Source organism: Leucopleurus acutus, assembly GCF_964270905.1.
Source record: "Leucopleurus acutus genome assembly, chromosome: 2".
NCBI lineage: Eukaryota > Metazoa > Chordata > Mammalia > Artiodactyla > Delphinidae > Leucopleurus > Leucopleurus acutus.
The window spans coordinates 2117095-2137422 of record NC_139143.1 but is presented as its reverse complement, the minus strand read 5'-3'; the positions used below and the strand labels follow the sequence as shown (position 1 = coordinate 2137422).

Sequence of the window (20328 nt, the reverse complement as noted above, 5' to 3'; positions counted from 1 at the left end):
CAGCTCCTCAGACCGTGAGCTTTGCTGAGTGCCCCAGGCTGGGCCTGAAGAAGGGAAGTACGGAGCCAGCTTGGCCTCTGCTTCCCGCTCAGGAGCCCCTGCCCCTGCCCGCACTGCTGGGGCTGCCCCACCCGCCCCTTCCTTCTCAGGCCCTGGGGCGGTGCAGGGGTGGAGCCCAGCTGGGCCCGGATGACACATCTTCTCTCAAAATTGAGCAGGGGTCCCTGCACGCCCGCTGCCCCCAAGCTGAGTAGGGGAGCTCTGCGATCCCCTCTGCTGACTGCAGCCCAAGCGGTTTCTCCTTTGATTTACGTCGCATATCGGGCGCCCACGGAAGATTTTGTTTCAACAAAAGGAGTTGATTGCTAGGTCTGACTGTGGCTAAATTGTTTGAATCCACAGATGCTGGTCCGGGTCCCTCAAAGGTCGGGAGAGGGAGATGCCTTGGCCAGGGACACAGGAGCAGCTGAAGACACGGCCACCCTGTCACTGCAGGCTCTTGCCGTCCCTGCCACCTCCCCTAACGTCACGGGGCAGAGGGTGAAGGTGAGGCAGGGGACGTTGGGGCAGGAGCCGGCAGAGGACGCTGCTGCCACTGGGCAGGCTTTTGGGCACTTGAAACCAAACACCCAATCTAGTACAGAAAGCAAATAGAGTACGGATACATGTGACCGGTGCATTACAAATCTGATGTAAATGCCACCTGTACCTGGCGTTTCACTATGATCTGGGCGGGAACTGGGGGTCTGTCGATAAGAGACTCACACACACAGGGGGTGGGGGTGGGGGAGCAGCTGCTCACTCATTCTTTCGGGGAGCGCGTCTTGGGGGCCCGGATGGGTGCCAGGGTGAGGATGAGTCCTGCAGAGACTCTGCCCTGAGGGGGTCCCAGGGCCCCCAGGCTGCAGAGGCAGAGGCTGGGGATGGGGCGGGGGGCGGCCCTGGCTGGAGCTGTGAGATAGGGCCGAGTGCAGGCCACTGTAAGCACCTGGTTTGGCGGCTAAGCTGTCTCCGTCCAGACACCCCTCCCGCCCCTCCAGGACAGAGACCAACAGGACCCGGTCCCCTATAGGTCCTCTGGGAGCCCCACCCTGACGGCCCTCCCCAAAGCCTGCCCCTGCCCATGGAGAGGGCCTTGTGGGGTTCGCTCCACAGCCCCCTCAAGCCCTAGCAGAGGCCCGGGCCCAGAGGAAATGCTCCATAAATGTTTGTTGAATGAATGAGTGATTGTAAGATGATGCCATTGTATGTCTAAGAATGACTGAGGTTACATAATCGGGATGGTGCTTTGCGGGTGGGAGCAGAGGGTCATGGAAGGAAGTGTCGTGAATGTGGGTGGCGCCCTCAGGTGTCCCTGTCTGTGTCCTGCAGGTGATCTAAGAGCCAGAGGCATCCGGAGGTTGGCCGCACAGGAGAAGATGGCCTGTCGGGCTGATTGCCATGTGGGAACGAATAGCGGAGTTCTCCCAGGAAAGTGAGCACGGAAGCGGGGTGGCTCCCACATGTGAAACGACGGATCCCCACCCGCGGAAGCTTGCGGGAGACACACCTGCTGGCTCAGGGGGTGCGGAGGCTGGGGCGGGCGTGTCCTGGAGGGGGTGGAGAGCATGACAGTGGGCTGGGTGCTGGCAGGCCCGGCAGGGGGGGGAGCCAGTAAGACAGCAGGTGGCCCGCAGAGCCCCGGGGGCCAGGTGGGGCGTCACCTAGGAACCAGACTCAGGCTCTCGACGGCTTAGCCTTACCCCTATGCGTTCAGGACATCTGCCTTCACGGTTTGGGGCTCCCCTCGTTTAGAGGGAAACAGACCGGCTCTTGCCTCGGCCCGAGAGCTGGCAGCGGAGCTGGGGGAGTGAGGGCAGGAGGGCTCACCTTGAAGAGCTGGACGCCGATGCAGGCGAACATGAACTGCAGCAGGGTGGTGACCAGGACGATGTTCCCGATGGTGCGGATGGCCACGAACACGCACTGCACCACGTGCTGGGGAGGGAGGCCGGTCGGCACCTCTCCCCTCCCCTCGCCGGCCCGTGCCAGCCAGGGGGCCCCCGGGGCGCCAGCCTAGTCGCCTCCCGGCTTGCTGGGGGCAGAGAGGGACCCGTGCGGGCACGGCTTCCCAGCCACGCCACACCCCCGTTGGGCAGAGGGCAAGGGGCGGGCCGGCCATGGCCGGGCAGCCCTGCTCTCCCCCCAGGGCCCCGCGGCCCCGCTCACCTTCAGCCCTTTGGCTCTGTTGATGGCCCGGAGCGGTCGCAGTACCCTCAGCACCCTCAGGATTTTCACCACGGAGATGGCGCTCGACCTGGGGGGCAGCCTGCTCAGCCCTCCGCCTGCCCCCAGCTCTCCGCACCCACGCCTGCCTCCCCCAGCTCCCCTTAAGCTCCGCCCCAGGACAGAGGCGCCTCCCGGCCCCTGGGCTGGTTTCCTCCAGGGCTGCCCACAGACCCTGTCTCTCCCATCGGACTGGAGTGCCCTGGGCACCGGGGCTGTGCTCCCCGTGGGGCTGTGGAGGGGACTCCCTGCTCCTGTCTGCATCCCCCCTGGTCTCCAGCACACGCTCTGCCCACCTAGCCTTGTCACTCAGTCCAGCTGGTGACAACCCAAGGGACCCCCCCACCCTGGCCAGTGGTCCCGAGAGACTGTCCCCTTGTGGCTCAGCGCCCACCAACCAACAGCGGCTGGGCTGCCACTCTGGGCCCGGCTGCCCCGCTCACTCGAGTCCCATGGAGATGAGGGACACGGCCACCACCACCAGGTCCAGGATGTTGAAGTAGTTGCGGCAGAAGGAGCCCTTGTGCAGGAAGGCCCCATAGGTGGTCATCTGGGGAGAGAGGTGGCATCCTGGGTGGGGAGGACCCTGGGGACACTCCTTGCTGGGTCCTTAGGGCATTGCCCTGTTCTCTGCACCCGCCTCTGGGAGCACTGACACCTCTCATGGGCAGCGAGGCCAAGAGAGCCCTGGGTCTCCTTCCTTACCCAGCCACAGGGGGATGCCCTGCCCTCTGCTCCGCAAATTGATACAATTCTTCCTCTCCCTCCTCCCTCGAAAGCATCCTAGGCATGGTTGGGTCAGGCTGAACAGCCCGTCGAGGACTGAAGACCTTGCCCAGGCACGCACCCCTGCACGCGTGCTATATCTCAGCCCAGAGGGGCCCCTTTCTCCTCTCTGAGCACATCCCAAACATCGCTGTACAATGCGTTTGCATTGTTTTGTCCTGCTTGACTGCCCCTGCTCTCTCTCTAATGAAGTCCCGTCCAATTTCAAGGCCTAACTCTAAAGTCACCACCTCCAGGAAGTCCTCCTGGACCTCGGGGAAGCCACCATCTCCCTCTGATCAATCTCTTTAATAATCGGGGCCCTGAAAGAAAGGACTGTCCTCACTTCATACTGCAGCCAGCTCTGGGCCTGCTCTCCCTTCACGGCTCCCCTCTCCCCTCCTGGTTAATGGAGGTGAAGGCTGGGGTTATGGGTTCTAGCCACAGATGGGAGGTCTCTGCCCCCAGACCCCATCCCCCACCAATGATGGTGTGAACCCAGTGTGTCCACCTTGAGAACGGGAGGGCAGTGGTGTGCTACGGACAAGGGGTGGGAGGGCCGTGAGAGGGCGGAGCTGCCAGAAACCCACCCAGGGCGACAGCCGCTTCTCTGGGATCCTAGGGGAGGCCTTTCAGTCGCTGGTAACAAAGGTCTGGGAACAGATCACTGCTCCCGGGTCCACGCTTAGGCTAGTTGCGCCTTGACTGTGGAAGAACGTGCCCAAGGCTTCAGAGACACGCAGGCCGCGGGTTGACTGTGCGTCATGCCTCCACACCCCTCCTGCTTGCCCGCTCGCACCAACTCGTGAGCTGAGACCATCCGGGCTCCTGGGCCCTGGGAATCTTTCCCTGCTGCTCTCCACCACCTTCCTGCTTTTCCCTCCTCCCTGCAACCCAGCCCCTGTACGGCCTGTGCAAGCAGGAGCCACAGCAGGTCTGGTCCCTGGCTGGAGATGCCCTTCTCCCAGGCCGTCTGTCTCACAGCCTTCACTCACCTTGAGGACAATCTCCACAGTGAAGACAGAGGTGAACACGATGTCAAAATACCCAAGGATCTGGTGACAGGGCAGAGGTCAGTGAGAGGAGGGGCAGAGCAGTGATAGCATCATCATCTTCCTTGACATCACCACCATCCCCATTGCCACCACCATCACTATCATCACCACCAGCATCACTACGGCCAACATCACCACCATCATCACAACCACCACAATCCCCACCACCAACACCACCATCCCCACCATCCCCACCATCACCACCACAATCCCCACCACCAACACCACCATCACCACCATCCCCGCCACCATCACTGCTAACATCCAGCAACAAGAGCCCGGGTAGGCCGAGCGCTGTGACAACACCGTTCAGGTCGGGCAGTCTTGGCCCTCCAGGGATTTAAACTCTAAGCCACTCTGATGCCTGTAGCCACACAGAGGAGACAGTGAGCTCCGGGCATCAGGGTGAGGTGTGCGGTGACGCAGGCTGGGTGGGGATGGTGCCGAGCTGGCTGCCGTCACCTGGTTCCTCACGGACTCAGTCCGGATGGGGTCCTCAGCGGCCAGTGCGGCGCTGCTCAGCAGGATGAAGAGCAGGATGAAGTTGGTGAACCAGGTGGCGTTGACGATGCGATGGCACAGGACGCGGATCCTGCGGGGGCGGGGGAGGGGCGGGACGCTGTGACCGGCCTCCGTCGCTGGACCTCTCCCTCCCGGTCAGTGGAGAAGGACAGCCGGGAACCGGGTGGTCTCTGGCTGGCCTCGCAGGGCCCTGTCCCACTTTCTGTTCCTGCAGCCCCAGTCCCATCCCGCACAAGCCCTCCCCCAACACTCCACCCCATCCCACAGCAACCCCACTAAAACAACGGGGCAGGCCCATCTCCATCCCTGAGGCCGACAGCTGAACCTCCATGGGGACTACAGTCTGTATTTTAAAGGTGTAAAATTGTGAAGCCATTGAGAACTAGAGCTTATCCCCTTGTCCTGCTCTTGGAAAGGAACCCAGAGATGTGATCCCTCTTAGGAGTAAGTAACTGATAAGGCTTAAAGCATTACTTCTCCCAGAGATTCCGGCACTTTCAACTGGGCACAAGGTCTTAAGCTAAAGGAGTGACTTTCTCACGGTGTAATTGTAGGCCCAGGGAGTCAGGAGAAGGGGGCCTTCTCAGAGCAGGAAGCAGCCCTCTCTGAGAGCCCCACCAACCACCCTGCCCCGCCACCGAGGGGCCACCCACTTATTGGTGGGGCTGAATATGAAGAAGGCGCTGGCTTCTGGAATGGGCACCGCCTTCTCCTTCAGCTGCAGCTCGGCCAGCGGGCGCGGCCGTGGGCTTATCGGGATCTCGGGCTCGTCTTCCTCATCGTCTCCTGTGGGAGAGGGGAGAGAGAGGTCGGGGTGTCTTTCCACGTTTCACTGCTCCCCTGGCTCCTGTGCTCTGACCCCAACCGTGAACCCCCCGCAGCCAGCAAGCAACACGGGGCACGAGGGCGCCAGCAGAGTCCAGCCAGGCACCTCCCTTCCTTGCGGCACACGGGGCTGAACTGTCCAGACAACGGTCAGGCTCAGAACCTCCCAGACGTCGGGCCGGGAGCAAAGGTCTGGGAGCCTGGCCGTTGCACCTCCTGTCTCGGGGCTGGACGCACCACCTCGAATGCTCACCAACTGGGGGTGCCGGGGAGGGGCCCTGCTTGGCACAAGGCCAGAGTGCTGGGCCCGGCTCCGCCCCTGACTCTCAGGCCAGGTGGGCTTCTGTCCCTCCTGAGCGTGAGACCCTCAGCTCGTGACATTGACAAGGGGAGGAGGCCTGTTGAGAGAAATGGACTCGGAGCTTCTCTCCTGGGGCCGGGTCCCAAAAACCGTCATTCAGGGCTGAGCTGCCAGCATGCAAAGAAACCAGGATTCTTTCCTTCCGGGGCAGGTGTGGGGTGGGAGGAGCTGGGAGGGGGAGGGGGCCCCTCGGGCTCATTTGCTGAGTCTCAGGGCCTTGAGAGAGGGAGCTGTCCCCCCAAGTCCTCAGCCGCAGACTGGGGGCACTGTGGGAAGTTGGGGTGCCCTTTCCTTTGTCCCCTCGCCCACAGCTGTCTCCTGCCAGCCCCCGGCAGGGTTCTCCCGCTCTCTCCACCACGGCGGCCCCTGCAGGGTCTCCTCCCGAGACCCCACTTCTTCCTGCCAAAGAGCATCCTCACGGGACATTTCCTGCCTCGCCTGGGACCAAGGGCCCCAGAGACACATTTTATGCTTAATCGCAGAGACTGTTAATTCTTAGAACTCCCGTATGTGCTTTCTTTTCCCGCCTTAATTCTGATTTTCTCCGCCCGCGCCCACTGTGTTAACTTCGTTGTGCATATCTTTCGTTGTCAGCCATTTCAGATTATTTTTGGAAAGAAGCAAGATAGACACATTCAGCCCCCTTGGTAAGAACGCTCCTCCGCAGCCCACCCCACAGCCCCTCCCCCACCCTCCCCCTTCTCCCCAGCCCCTCCCCCACCCTCCCCCTTCTCCCCAGCCCCTGCCCCTCCCCCACCTCAGGTTTCCTGGCTCAGCCTCTCCCGCCTGCACAGCGGCCACTCCCATCTACTAGGAGATGGTTATTAGATGAAGCAGATGAAGTCGAATTATTCTAAAACCCAAATGTCCCTTCAGGCCGGTATCTGAAGAATTATCATTAGTCTTATCTATACCAGCTCCATCCTCCCTACATTTTACTTGGCGAAATCCTTGCATTTTTTCCTTTCTTTTTCTTCTTTTTTTTTTTTTGGATTTCTATAAGGCTTTTTTCTCAGTTTTAATATTTTTTTTTAAAGTGTAGTTGATTTACAATGTTGTGTTAATTTCTGCTGTACAGCAAAGTGATTCAGTTATACACATATAGACATTCTTTCTTTTTTATATTCTTTCATTATGGTTTATCACAGGATATTGATGAATGGATAAAGAAGATGTGATACACACACACACACACACACACACACACACACACACAAAATGGAATATTACTCAGCCATAGAAAAGAACACAATAATGCCATTTGCAGCAACATGGATACAACTAGAGATTATCATGCTAAGTGAAGTAAGTCAGAAAGAGAAAGACAAATACCATATGGTATCACTAATCTGTGGAATCTAAAATATGACACAAATGAACCTATCTATGAAACAGAAACAGAATCACAGACATAGAAAACAGACTGGCCGTTGCCAAGGGGGAGGGGGCTGGGGGAGGGATGGAGTGGGAATTTGAGGTTAGCAGATGTAAGCTTTTATATATAGAATGGATAAACAACAAGGTTCTACTGTATAGCACAGGGAACCGTAGTCAGTGTCCTACGATAACCCTTCATTCTATCTATTGATTGCCTATCTGGTGCCAGACACTGCTATTTGGAGCACAAAGGGTCCCGCTGGAGCTTAGAGTCGCTGGCGCAAACATGCTAATCAGCTGATTCCACAAATAGGCATGAAATTGCACCAGTGACCCAGAGCTGGAAGGACCCAGGAGTGAGCTAAGAGACATCGCCAGCTCTTGGGCACCAGCCTCTCCCAGGTGGCCTTTTAACCTTGGAGCTCCCCCCAAGTGTTCCCTCCTTGGCACCGACGACGAGGGCTTCTGCTGCAGCCACAGGCTGTTTGCACCTACGGGGCGTGTGTAGCGCATTCGTGGCTGTGCGCTATGCATCCCCCTCTCCTCCTGCACCACACGGGCGGCTACACCCACCTTGTGAGCTATTCTGTGTGGCTGGAGGGGCTGGAACAGAAGCCATGTGTGCCCATCTCCTGCACCACATGGGCGGCTACACTCCCCTTGTGAGTTATTCTGTGTGGCTGGAGGGGCTGGAACAGAAGCCGCATGTGCCCATCTCCTGCACCACACGGGCGGCTACACCCCCCTTGTGAGCTATTCTGTGTGGCTGGAACAGAAGCCGTGTGTGCCCATCTCCTGCACCACACGGGCGGCTACACCCCACTCTGTGAGCTATTCTGTGTGGCTGGAACAGAAGCCGTGTGTGCCCATCTCCAGCACCACACGGGCGGCTACACTCCCCTTGTGAGTTATTCTGTGTGGCTGGAGGGGCTGGAACAGAAGCCGCGTGTGCCCATCTCCTGCACCACACGGGCGGCTACACCCCCCTTGTGAGCTATTCTGTGTGGCTGGAACAGAAGCCGTGTGTGCCCATCTCCTGCACCACACGGGCAGCTACACCCCAGTCTGTGAGCTATTCTGTGTGGCTGGAACAGAAGCCGTGTGTGCCCGTCTCCTGCACCACTCGGGCGGCTACACCCACCTTGTGAGCTATTCTGTGGGGCTGGAGGGGCTGGAACAGAAGCCATGTGTGCCCACGAGTCTCTGGGCTCCTTGAAAACCGGATCCTTAGCCCTGAAGCACAGCCAGTACTCAGTAAATACGGGCTGAATTAATTGAAAATAAAATGTGTACGTTTTCCCACTGTGTGTATCATAGGGAGAGGCAGGCTGGCAGACGGCTCACTTGCAATGCGAGGTACACAAGGGATGTCTGAGTCCTGATCTCCTCGTGGATGGGTCCAGGCAGGGGACACACAGGAGAGATTTCGTCCCTGGGGAGAAGTCACCCCAGCACACCCGCCCCGGGTCCCAGGACTCTCACCTGGGAAGTCGGCTGACGGGTAGGGGTCCTTCACCTCATTGACATTGGATTCAAACTCATCGACTTTCAGCTGGAGGAAGGAACACGATGAAGGTGAAAACCCGAGCTGTGGTCCCCACTTAATGAACATTGACTGGAGGGCCATGTAGGTGTCAGCTCACCTAAGCCTCCCTGTGGCTCGGGGTGGGGTGAGGCAGTGGGTGCTATTGTGGTCATCCCCGTCTTACAAAGGAGAAGCCAGGAGCAGAAAGGTCAGCCAGGCTGCCCAAGCTACCAGGACCCCAGCCTGTCTGAGCCTGAGCCCCTCACCCCTGCTTAGTTCTCGAGAAGAGAGTGGACTGCCCCAGGCCACGACCCCTGCTCTGGGGGCCGGTTCCTGCCCCTCTGAGCTCTGCTTCCTCGGCTCCAGGAAGGCTGAGCAGGGCCAGGCTGACAGGCGGGGCAGGGTTAGAAACGGGGGGAGGCTGGTCTGGGCAGCTCTGAGGCGAGGGGGACACCCTGACTGGGGTGGAAAGCTGGGACTCAAAGGAAGTCTGGTTCCTGGATCGGGGCGTCTGTGTCCTCAGTACAAAGGATTCCGTGAGACAGAGCTGCCCTCACCTGGCTGGTGCCCTCACCTGGCTGTTATCCAGGCAGACAGCCCCTCTCCTGCCTCCCCCTGCCCCCCGGCATCCTAAGGCACCAGGCGAACAGGGGACTTTCAGAGGCCCCTCCCCGTGCAGCCCCTGAGAGCGCCCCCCGTGACGGGCTCACCTTGGCCGTGGTGGGGATGCCCTCCCCCTTGGGTTTCTGCTCCAGCTTCTTGGCCACCATCGACTTCTCCTCCTCTGACTTGTCTGGGAGCCCCCTGGGTTGGAAAACCAAGAAAGCCCAAAGTGGAGGACCAACTGGAAGGTTCTGGGGGACGCGCCCAGCCTGAGGACACTGCAGGCTGACCCCGCGCCCAGGGGCCAGGCGCGTCACGCCCTCCCTCTGCAACGAGGGAACAGGACAGGCGTCCGCCTGCAGCCGGGCAAACCCAGGGGCCGTTGGCCAGTCCCAGGGGAGGGTCCCAGGCCGCAGAGGGTGAAACGGCAAACTCACAGGTGCCTGAGGCTCAGCAGAGGGAAGGGACCCCCTCCAGGAAGTGTGGTGACAGGGCGGAGGCCCAGCCTGCCTGGCTCTGCCCTCGGGGTCCCGCCTGCCGACTGGCCTGCAGTCCTGACCCGGGGACACCTCAGAGACTCGGCCAGCAGCCGCAGTGGTTTGGCCTCTGCTCCCCAGGGAGCCCCTTGCCCGGAGTGGCCGGAGCCCTGCAGGTCCCTCCCTCTGGGCGCGCCCCGCTCACCTGGACATCTTCCTGCGCCTCCGCTCCTCGGCCTTGGCCTTCTGGGCCGACGTCAGGCTCTCCGCCTCTGCCAGGTTGTCCACCGCGATGGCCAGGAAGACGTTGAGCAGTATGTCTGAGGCGACCCGCTAAGGAGCTCGGGGGGGCGGGGAGGTACGCCCGGGGGGCGGGACCTGCCTCCTCCCGTGCGCCAGTCTCCCCGTCTTTCTATGACTGATTCCTCCCGCCTGTCACCAGTCACCCTGTGCTTCTCTAACGTCCTGCCGGAAGGAAGTGTCCTACAGCTACACCCACACTGCCACCGGCTGTGTCCCACCTCCCCACCCCCAGGAGCTCCCCAGCAGCAGGCCTGAGCACCTTGACCCCGCTTGAGCACCTTGACCCCAGGCCCTTTTCTGTGCCCTGCGTCTGGGTGGATACAGTTGCCGCAGACGAACAGGATGATGAAATAGATGCAGACGAGCACCCCGGGGTAGGTCGGGCCGCCGTAGGCCATGATCCCGTCGTACATCACGGAGTTCCAGTCCTCAGCTGTCAGCACCTGGCAGGGGAGGGAGGGTGGGGGACGCAGAGGGACTCGAGGGTCTTCTCTGGGGACTGTGCCGTCCAAAAGTCCCCTTCCAACCCTGCCCCCAGACCGGTCCTCTCTCTTCATCCCGGGTGAAGTCCCTGCCCTCCTGAACCTCTCCCGGGGGTCGAAGACCTCATCGTTGGCTCTTCGGGGCCAAGGACTTGATTGTGGCGTCAAGGCTTCCACGAGCTCTGTTCCTAAGGCCCAGGCTTAGCTGTGCTGCCCACACTGGACACCCTGCCTTTCCAGCCCCCAGAAAGAGTGTGAAATGTCAGGTGCCTTGAAAGACAGGATGCCCGACCAGCCGGTGGGGTGAATGGAAGAACGAGGGTGACACCCTGTGTAGGGCCGGCCGGTTGTCACAACTGCCTTTCCCACTGGCAACACCGAGGTGGCGTCCCCTGAGTACTGGCCCCACAGAGAGGAGCGTGTGTCTGCTCTGCGCTCAGGCAGCTCGCTCTGGAGGCCGGCCGTGGCTTTAGTGAGCGGTGGCTAAGCCATGTCCCCGCAGTGGGAAGTGGTTTGTGTTCCTCTGGGGCTTTTGCAGCCTTGGGGAGGGACAGCCCACCTTGTCTGACCTTGTGCTCAGAGATTCTAGTAGCACGTGGGAAAGAAAGCTCCCTGCCCACCCAACTCCTTCACTGATTAACCGCTGGCCTACTGTGGGCTGGGGCTCTGCTGGGCGAAGGGATGAAGACACACAGGACACACTGGACACAGCACCCAGCCTCCAGAGCGTGGAGGAGACAGACAGGCGACTGTGGCCTGGAGGGGATGCAGGGGCCCAGAGGGCAACGTCGGATCACGGAAGGCTTCCTGGAGGAGGTGATGCCCAATCTCCAGCGGCAGGCAGCGGGCTTTAGCCTACCTGGAAGACGGTGATGAGGGCCTGCGGGAAGTTGTCGAAGTTGCTGCGCCGCACCTCCGTGTCCTCAAAGTCGTACCTGCCCCCGAAGAGCTGCATGCCCAGGAGGGCGAAGATGACGACGAACAGGGACAGCAGCAACAGCAGGGACGCGATGCAGTGGATGGAGTTCAGCAGCGAGGCCACCAGGTTGCTCAGGGACGTCCAGTACCTGGAGGAGACGGGCAGCCCCCACCCCCGGCGTCCCTGCAGTCGGCGCGGCTTGGGGGAGGCTGGGGGCTGGTGGGATGCAGGGGGGTCGGGCAGGGCTGCCTGGATCCGGGCCGCACACCCAGCTTCCCTCCGCCAGAGCACAGGTCTTGGTCTGTCATTTCATTCTGTTAGTAGGACGGCCGTTTAGCTGCTGGCGCCACCACTGGACTCTGAACCCCACGGGGGTGAGGACCACCCCTTCCTGTGCAGCCCCGGCCCAGGCGGCCGTCCCACCACTGCCCCCTTCTCTGCTCCCCTTCCATCTTCCTTTCCCCCCTCCCGCTCCCAGGCGCTTCTTTTCCCCTTTCTTCCGTCTTTTCCACACCACAGACAATGGTGAGAGGTAGGAAGACAGGAGAGGCCGAGGTGGAAGGGGGAAGGTGCTTTCTGCTGCAGAGGCGCAGGATGGGGCAGTGCGCGCAGGCGGGCGCTCACTTGGTGATCTTGAAAATCCTGAGGAGGCGGATGCAGCGCAGCACGGAGATGCCGAGGGGTGTCATGGCCCCTGACTCCACCAGCAGGATCTCCAGGAGGCCGCTGCACACCACGAAGCAGTCGAAGCGGTTGAAGATGGACATGAAGTACTGGCGCAGGCCCAGCCCATACATCTTCATCAGCATCTCCACAGTGAACAGGGCCAGCAGCACCCGGTTGGCAATGTCTGCAGGGTGGGTCACGCAGCTCGGTGTCACTCTCCTCCCTGCCCTGCCTGCCTTGGCCAAGCCTTCCACCTTGGACACCCTCCCTGCATTTTCAGGGCATCTTCCTTTCCCTGCTCTCCAGAACCAGGAAAACCTGGTGAATTTTCACCATTGAAGGAACGCAGTCCAGATTTCTAAAAAACTAAACGACACTGTGTTCAGCAGGTCCACCCTCCTCACTCCACCGGTCAACCCGTGAGCATTTTAACCCCATTTCCCTGATCTCCCAGAAGCACTGACACTGTTGCGGGATCTCAGTTCCCTGACCAGGGCTCGAACCCATGCCCCCTGCAGTTGGAACTGCAGAGTCCTAACCGCTGGACCACCAGGGAAGTCCCTTTTTGCTTTTTCAAATGTTCCCTTTCCTTGGCTTCCAGGACGCCACATCCTTCTGCGTTTCTCCTGCTTCTCCTGTTTCTCCTGCACCCTCTCTGCAGACGCACCCCTACCTCAGCCCTGAGTGCTGGACTTGAGCTGTGCGCACGAGTACACACCGTCCTCTGGGGATCTGGTGATGTCTTCTAAGACCACAGCTTCGATTGCCATGCCTGCCAATGACTCCGGATTTAGACTCTTCAACCCAGACCTCTCCACTGAGTCCCAGACCTACTTTCCATCTGTCTCCTCGACATCTCACTGGGATGTCTCAGAGGCACCTCAAACTCAACATGCTCAAGTCTAAGCTGATAGGTACTGCCCATCCTCCCCCATCCCCCCCAAAATACCTGGTCACTGACTGTCTTCCCCATCTCAGCAAGGGGCACTACCAGCCATCTATCTGCATGGGCCAGGAACCTCAAATTCATCTCTGACTCCTCTCGGCGGACACTGTTCGCATCTTGTCCACGTTTGGTCATTGACAGTGCATTGACAATGCCTGGCACATTCAAGGGGCTCTCAGGAAGACTGGTTGCAAGGAATAAATGGATGGACGGATGGACGGATGCAGGAATGGTTGCATGGATGGATAGGTAGATGAATGGGTGGATGGATGCATGCATGAAGGAAGGAATGGATGAATGGATGGATAGATGTATGCCTGGATGGATAGATGTATGCCTGGATGGGTAGATGGATGGATGGATGGACGGATAGATGGATGGATGTGTGCACGCATGAATGATCTGATCTGTAGCATTGTTTCCTATCTCCTGTCCACAGAAGAAGACAATCTTCTTTTCTATTTTCCTTCTTTCAACTCTTTCATTATTTCATTTTAGGCCACACTGCATGGCTTGCGGGATCCTAGTTCCCCGACCAGGGACTGAACCCAGGCTACAGCAGTGAAAGCGCTGAGTCCTAACCACTGGACCGCCAGGGAATTCCCTCTTGCATCATTTTAAACATAGTGTCTTCCTACTATCCAACCTCCCCTCCTCTGTAATCCTCCTCTTGTTACCTTGTATTTACCTCCACTGTTGCCCTCCCTATACTGACCTGACGTCCCTTATCAATATCTGTCTTTTCCTCTGGCTCAGGAAGCTCCTTGGCGGCAAGAGAGGTACATTCCTCCTCCGTGTGCCCTGCCTTCTTTACTGGGCCTGACCCAGAGTACGTGTGTAATACGTAGTGGGTGAAAGATTGCTGTTTCTGGAGTAGAACTTGAACTTGGATGCGTGAAGCGCTCAATTACTGGTCATCTGTACGTCCAGTGTCTGTGATAATTTGCCCAGACATCTGGTGAGCACCTGGAGTGTCCCCAACTTGTTGCTGTTACGGCCCCTGGTAATGCCACGAGGAAAAGAGTACCACTGCCTAGAAGTTCTAGAAAACAATGTCGACATCTAACGACTTCTTCTGCAAAACCCGAGGGGCCATTGGCCAGCGCTGGCCGCCGGCCGCGTGTCTCACCTTGCAGGTGGGTCAACCAGAGAGGCTGGTGGTGGTGTTCCGAGGCGATCGACAGGGTGTTGAGGGCGACGATCAGGATGACCAGCCAGTAGAAGACCCTGGACTTCACCGCGTCGTGGCATTTCCAGCGGAAGACGCGGTTCCACCGCCTCCACTGTCGGCTGAGAAGGCGGGGGGCGGGGCCGTGGCTGAGCTACTCCAGCTCCTCCCCGAGGCCGCCACACTTAAGTCTCACCACCCACTCGCTCCTCCAGCCACATGAGAGGGCCAAGGACCTGAACTGCAGAGACAGATTGCAAATCTTGCCTCTTACAGCAAATGTCTTCACCTTCCAAAGGAGGATAGTGATGATGCCGACCTCAGACGGAATGAGAGACAAGGTCCGGCGCAGAGTAGGGCTCCGTGCGTTTCCAACTTAATTAAAGCAACCCTGGCATGCCCCGTTTTGCCCGTCATAAAGGCAATGCTTTAACAAACTGGTCATATCTGGTGTCGGGGAGGGCGCGCAGAAAGGCACCTCCACCGTCAGATCGACCTCTGTGCAGCAATTACCAAGGTTAGAACCTGTGCTCCCTTTGACCCAGCAAGCCTGTTTCTAGGCGTCTGCCCGGCAGAAATGTTCACCCTTATGCACAACGGTTCCCCGTGGCGCTGTGTGTATTGCCCCAAACTGGACAGGTTACGTAAACAGACTACAACATATGCGCACTGTGGAACATTTTACATTCAAAGATACAACAAAAGACGGTGTGTGAGCTATCACACCTGGCAGAGATGTGGAGGGACCTGAAATGCATGGCACTAAGTAAGAAAAGCTGATCTGAGAAGACCACACGCTGTGTGAGTCCAATTAAAGACATCCTGAGAAAGGCAACACTATGGAGACAGGAAGATCGGTGGTTGGTTGCCAGGGGTGGGAGGTGGGGTGTGAACAGGCAGAAACAGAGCATTTTTAGGGCAGCGAAAATACGCTATGTGATACTATAACGGTGGGTACGCGTAATTATACGTTTGCCCAAACCCACAGAACGTCCAACACCAAGAGTGCGCCCCAATGTACACTATGCACTTGGATGACGCAGGTTCATCAGTTGTAACAAACGGACCATCTGCTGGGGATGTCGATGGTGGGGGGCGCTGGGCGTGGCTGGGGGAGGGGCAGGCGGGAAATCTCAGCACCGTCGGCTCAGTTTTGCTGTGAATCTGAAACTGCTCCGAAAAAAGAAAGTCTTAGAAAAAAAAAAAAAAAAGAAGGATTGTGTCTGTATAGAGTTGCCCTCAATAGAAAATTCTAAATTTAAAATGTCCGTTGCCAGTTTATGTGGGGATCGTATTCATTTAGCCAACGAGCCCTCCCGCGTGCTGGGCACTGTGTTTGGTTCTGAGGTGACCGTGGTTAATATGAGAAACCTCATCGTGTAAAAAGTGAAAACAAAACCAAAGAAAACTGGGGTGTGTGTGTGCGTGCGCGTGTGCGTGTAAGAGAAACGAAAGCGTGCAAGAGACTTCGGAGGGATACAAATCTAACTGTTGCCATGGTTACCTCTTTGAAGGGCAGAGAAGGCCATCTTTTCTTTGATGTATTTCTCTATTGTTGGATCTTTCAAAATCGCAGTCACGTATGAATTTGGAAAAGGAAGCAGCCAAACAGAACACGCGGGCCTCTCCAGCTTCCTGCCTCCAGCCCCCCCGCCCGCGACACTCATGGTGGTCACAGGCTAACTCCCCGTCTGGAGCAGAGGTTTCCGGGACTAATTATCCCACTGGCTCCCAGTTTCTTCCTTACGTGGTGAGCAAATAGGTCATCTGCCCAGTGCTCTCCAACTGCGCTAAGGGAAAGAGACCCGAAAGCCACCTAGGGAGGTGACCGGGGTCTAACTACATGTCTCAGGGAGCTGCGGGCTGGGAGGACCCGCAACTGGGCAGATACTCACATAAACTGGATGACTTTGTTCAAGCCTGCGATCTCATACAGGCTCTCTGTGTCAGAGCCGCCTTCATCCAAAGCCAGCTTCCCTGGGGACAGACAGGTCCAGTTGGCCAGGCTTCCGGGCCCCTCTGGGCTGGACACACCTGGAAAGGGCCCGCTGACTGGGGACACCTGTGACAGCGACCCTGGGTGGGCCTGGACCCCTCCCTCTGCGCTTTCCTGAGCCCTAGAGAGCCTGCATCGGAGGGGAGGGCGGGTCCCCAAGGGACGGTGCAGCACTTTGGGACCTTGTGCTCCGGGAGGGCCCAGGGCACACCAGGCCGCCTCCACCGCAAGGTGTCAGGCTAGGCCTCTAGGGGCCGGGTTTTCTTATCTGCAAAGTGGTGATGCCGTTCCTGCCCGATGGGCCCCCTGGGGCTGCAGCGGGGGGGTGGGGGGGGGTGGGGGGGGTGGGGGGGTGGGGGCGGGTGTGGAGGTGCCCCTGTGGGAGCTGACCGCGAGGGCAGCTCTGGGGGGGCTGCCGACCTCGGCCCGTGGCTCCAACCTTCTCTCAAGTCGTCCACATCCATGACCTCGCCCTGCGTGATCCAGCTCAAGTAGCCCCGGAGGTCCTCATCCAGCTGCTGCTTCTCCCGCAGCTTCTGGAAGGTTCCCCTGGACTTGGCCTTCTCCCGCTCCTTGGTGAATTCCCTGCGGTGGGGCGGGGGAGGGGGAGGAAGAACGCAGCTTCCTGGGGCGAGGGAGCCCGTTCTGCGGCTGGACGTGCCCCCCCAGGCCCAGTGTTGCCTGGGGTCTGAGGCCCTTTAGGGAGGCTGAGGGGCGGCCCTCTCCCCCTCACCAGCCCCGCCCTCCAGGCCCCCCCCCCCGCCCCGTTCCTTCTTTTCCTCCCATCTCATTTCTCCCGCCTTGTCTTGGGTGACCTTGGACATAGGGGTTAATGACATGACCGTGCATTGCCCTAACAGAATTGCCACGGACCCTCCGATTTTCCGTACTGCCCCGACCCTTTAGGCTGCCTGAGTAGTTTAGCTCTGCTTACAGACTTAAGGCCCTGGGGGACATGCTCCTGGGCCTGGAAGAAACCAGACAGCAGCCATGGAAGGAAAGGACCCGAGGGTCAGCGAGGGCTCAGAGCAGCGGGGGGAGCTGTGGGCCCCCACGCAGGGTGAGGAGGGGAGTCCAGCCCGGTCCGCCCTCCCTGGGCTCCGAGGGGCGGGCTGGGGGCAGCAGGGTCGGCCCGCACCGCCTGCACCCTCAGCGCTGCCCAGGGCAGGGTCCAGGAGGGGCTCTTGACCCTTTTGAGCCCCGGCCCCTTTGGGGGTCCCGCGAACCTATGGGTTGCTCCTCAGAACAGCGTTGTAAAATGCTCCAAATGAAACCACAGCTTGACAAAGGAACCGAGGAGTTAAAACATAGTTGTTGAGCTATAACGTGGTGATAAAGTAACATATATGCTTCTTCATTGAATCATTAGCTAGCAGGTCAGGCGCGGTCTGATAACTGTCATAACTTTGAAGTAGTGATATTTGCAACACCTGTGCTATGACAAGGGCTTCCTGGTGGGACAAGTCATGGGCAGAGCTGGTACCACGTCATGGAAGGAAGCGCTGCATTTCAGTTGGACTCAAAGAAATAAAGGCAAGTTCTTCCTACCCTAGTCCACGGACCCCCTGAATTCTATGTCCAGAGTGCCTGGAGGGAAGCTCTTGCGGTGGGCACAACGGGGCCGATGGCCACTTCCAGGCTGCCCACCATAGCTGGGTGGAGCCGTCACGGACAAATAATGACCATGAGTACTTAGCACTTCTGACGTGCTGGCCTCCATTCTAAGTACTTTACAGGTATTAACTCATTTAATCCTCCCAACAGCCCTGTGAAACAGGCACTGAAATTATTCCAATGTGACAGATGTGGCTCATGAGGCACAGAGAGGTTAGGTAACTAGTCAAAGGTCACACAGCCACCAAATAGTAGTGCAAGGGTTTAAACTTGGGCCTCTCGCTCCAGAGTCTGTGTGCTTAGCCCGAAGGCCATGCTCAGTGCCGAGCTTCAGCCCAAGCACCTCCAGGGACAGGAGGCTGGGGTCTCGGGGCTTCACGTGGACAGAAGGAAGCGAGGATGGGAGAAGGCTTGAGGAGGAGGGAGAAAGGTGAAGACTGGAGGGGCTCCTGCCTGCATCTGTTCTCTTCCTGGCTAAAGGGGAGCCAGGGATGAGTGGGGGTTCTAAGCCACATCTCCCTGCCCACTGCCTCCCCTCCTTCCCCTCCCCCTCCTTCCCTCCCCCTTCTTCCTCCCCTCTCTCCCAGCTGTCTTTGAGCCCCTTACCCGCTCAGCACGCCCAGCACCAAGTTGAGGATGAAGAAGGAGCCCAGCAGGATCAGGGTGACAAAGTAGATCCAGGGCCACTCGTTCCCAATGGCATCGTTGACCTGGTCCAGACGCAGGTGTGAGCCCCATCCCCGACGTGAGGGCTTAGGCCCCCTTGTCAAGCGGGCCCATGCACCGCACCCGACGGCGGGGGCAAGGAAAGAGGCCATCTGGGTCCGGAGAGGAGCCTCTTCTAGCCTGAGGACCTGGGCCTGGGCCTTGCTGATGGCTACCGGCCGGTGAGACTGAGCCCTGCCTCCCTCCGGTCCCCGGGCTCCCTGCCTGCCCCTGTCATGCCGGCCACCTCCAGTCGGCCCCTTTACAACCGAGATTCCTCACAGTGGAAGAAGCACTAAAAAGCCTTGGCCTGCGCTTGGCCGACTCCTTCAGGAAGCACGCCTGTGACCCTGGATGAGGCGCCGGCATCTCTGAGCATCGTTCCATCTGCCTCCTGAGCTGCTGATGTGAGCTCGCTCCTCACAGGCTGGGCACGGGTGAAACAACACGCGTGACCGTCCTTTGAAACGTTTAATAATTGGCTCCCATAATCTGAGTTTACGAGAGCTACTTCCACTAATCCTTTATATTTGCAGAGCATTTGATGGGTTTACCAGCATCCCCCATAGGTAGTGTCAACCCGCGGCTGAGCTCTGGGGTTGGAGCCGGACGGTTAGAGGTCAGTTCTTGGCCGTGTCGCTCACTAGTCCAACAGCGGCCAAGTCACCGAACGTCCCTGAGCCTCGGTTTCCTTATCCGGAAAATGGGATCAATGCCTCCCACTGTTGGAGGATCAAAAAAGAAATGCAGCCTAACTCTTGTATCACCAAACAAGTCAACTTCTCCAGCAAGAGAATGTCTACGGCACTAGGTGCCCGCACTGCGGTAATTCAGTTAGTGCCCCCACTAACCATCGTAACTACCCTGAGACGGAGTTATAGTATTTTTATTTTATAGACGAGGAACCTGATATCCAATCATATTTTTATGGAAAAGCAATCTTGCCCAGCAGCAAGAAGAGAGACTCAAAGGGCCCTTCCTTCCTCAGGAAATCTGAGATCCCACGCCATCGGCACCAAGTCACTCACAGCCAGGATTAGGGACAAGTTAGGACGTGAGACCAGAACCCGCCGAGCTCCGGGTTTCCGTCCCTCACCTGCTCTTGGGACTGCGGACACAGCTGGTACCTCGGCCTCCCCCAAGGATGCTAGGACACACACCTGAGGCCCAGAAGGGCTCCCTGGGGAGGGGCGAGGAGAAGTGGGAAGACCTTCAGCCCGGGACTGGCAGGCCCCACCCGCTCCCGGCGAGCCTGTGCTGGGGAGACAGCCGGCGGGCTCGGGCCCAGACCCACCCAGTAGAGGACGTCGGTCCAGCCCTCCATGGTGATGCACTGGTACACGGTGAGCATGGAGAAGCCGAAGTTGTCGAAGTGGGTGATGCCGTGGTTGGGGCCTGGCCAGCCGCCCCGGCACTCGCTGCCGTTGATGGTGCAGCGGCGCCCTGACCCCGTCCGGGCACAGGGCGACGGCTTCTCGTTCTCCACCGTGGCCACGATGTCTGTGGGCGGGCGGGGGTGGTAAGCACCGGCGGAGGGGCAGTAAGAGGGGGCAGCAGGGTGCGGGTCTCAACATCAGTTTAAAGTCGGGGAGGCAGCCTTGCTGGGAGAGTGTGGTGCAGACCATAGGGGGCTGGGCCGAGGGCAAGGATACGGATACGGATACGGATACGGACAGGGACACAGGCGTCTGCAGGCAGGAGCTCGGGCCCAGGGCCTCACTGGAGGCGCGGCTTCTATAGACTACAACCGATGAA

At 58.9% G+C, this 20328-nt stretch overlaps 1 protein-coding gene across 1 annotated transcript in view; it reads right to left on the bottom strand.

Moving 5' to 3' along the window:
• The window catches only part of CACNA1S (calcium voltage-gated channel subunit alpha1 S), a gene marked incomplete at both ends in the record, with an annotated part of 59928 nt that overhangs the window by 20987 nt on the left and 18613 nt on the right, over window positions 1-20328 (bottom strand). The window contains 17 exons of the mRNA XM_082834399.1: window positions 1870-1977; window positions 2209-2296; window positions 2709-2815; window positions 4026-4085; window positions 4548-4677; window positions 5261-5393; window positions 8653-8722; window positions 9406-9499; window positions 9980-10094; window positions 10400-10520; window positions 11419-11626; window positions 12103-12328; window positions 14220-14380; window positions 16154-16235; window positions 16694-16839; window positions 18475-18578; window positions 19868-20073. Coding sequence (XP_082690525.1) covers window positions 1870-1977; window positions 2209-2296; window positions 2709-2815; window positions 4026-4085; window positions 4548-4677; window positions 5261-5393; window positions 8653-8722; window positions 9406-9499; window positions 9980-10094; window positions 10400-10520; window positions 11419-11626; window positions 12103-12328; window positions 14220-14380; window positions 16154-16235; window positions 16694-16839; window positions 18475-18578; window positions 19868-20073 — 2159 coding nt within the window. The remainder of the gene's footprint in view (window positions 1-1869; window positions 1978-2208; window positions 2297-2708; window positions 2816-4025; window positions 4086-4547; window positions 4678-5260; window positions 5394-8652; window positions 8723-9405; window positions 9500-9979; window positions 10095-10399; window positions 10521-11418; window positions 11627-12102; window positions 12329-14219; window positions 14381-16153; window positions 16236-16693; window positions 16840-18474; window positions 18579-19867; window positions 20074-20328) is intronic.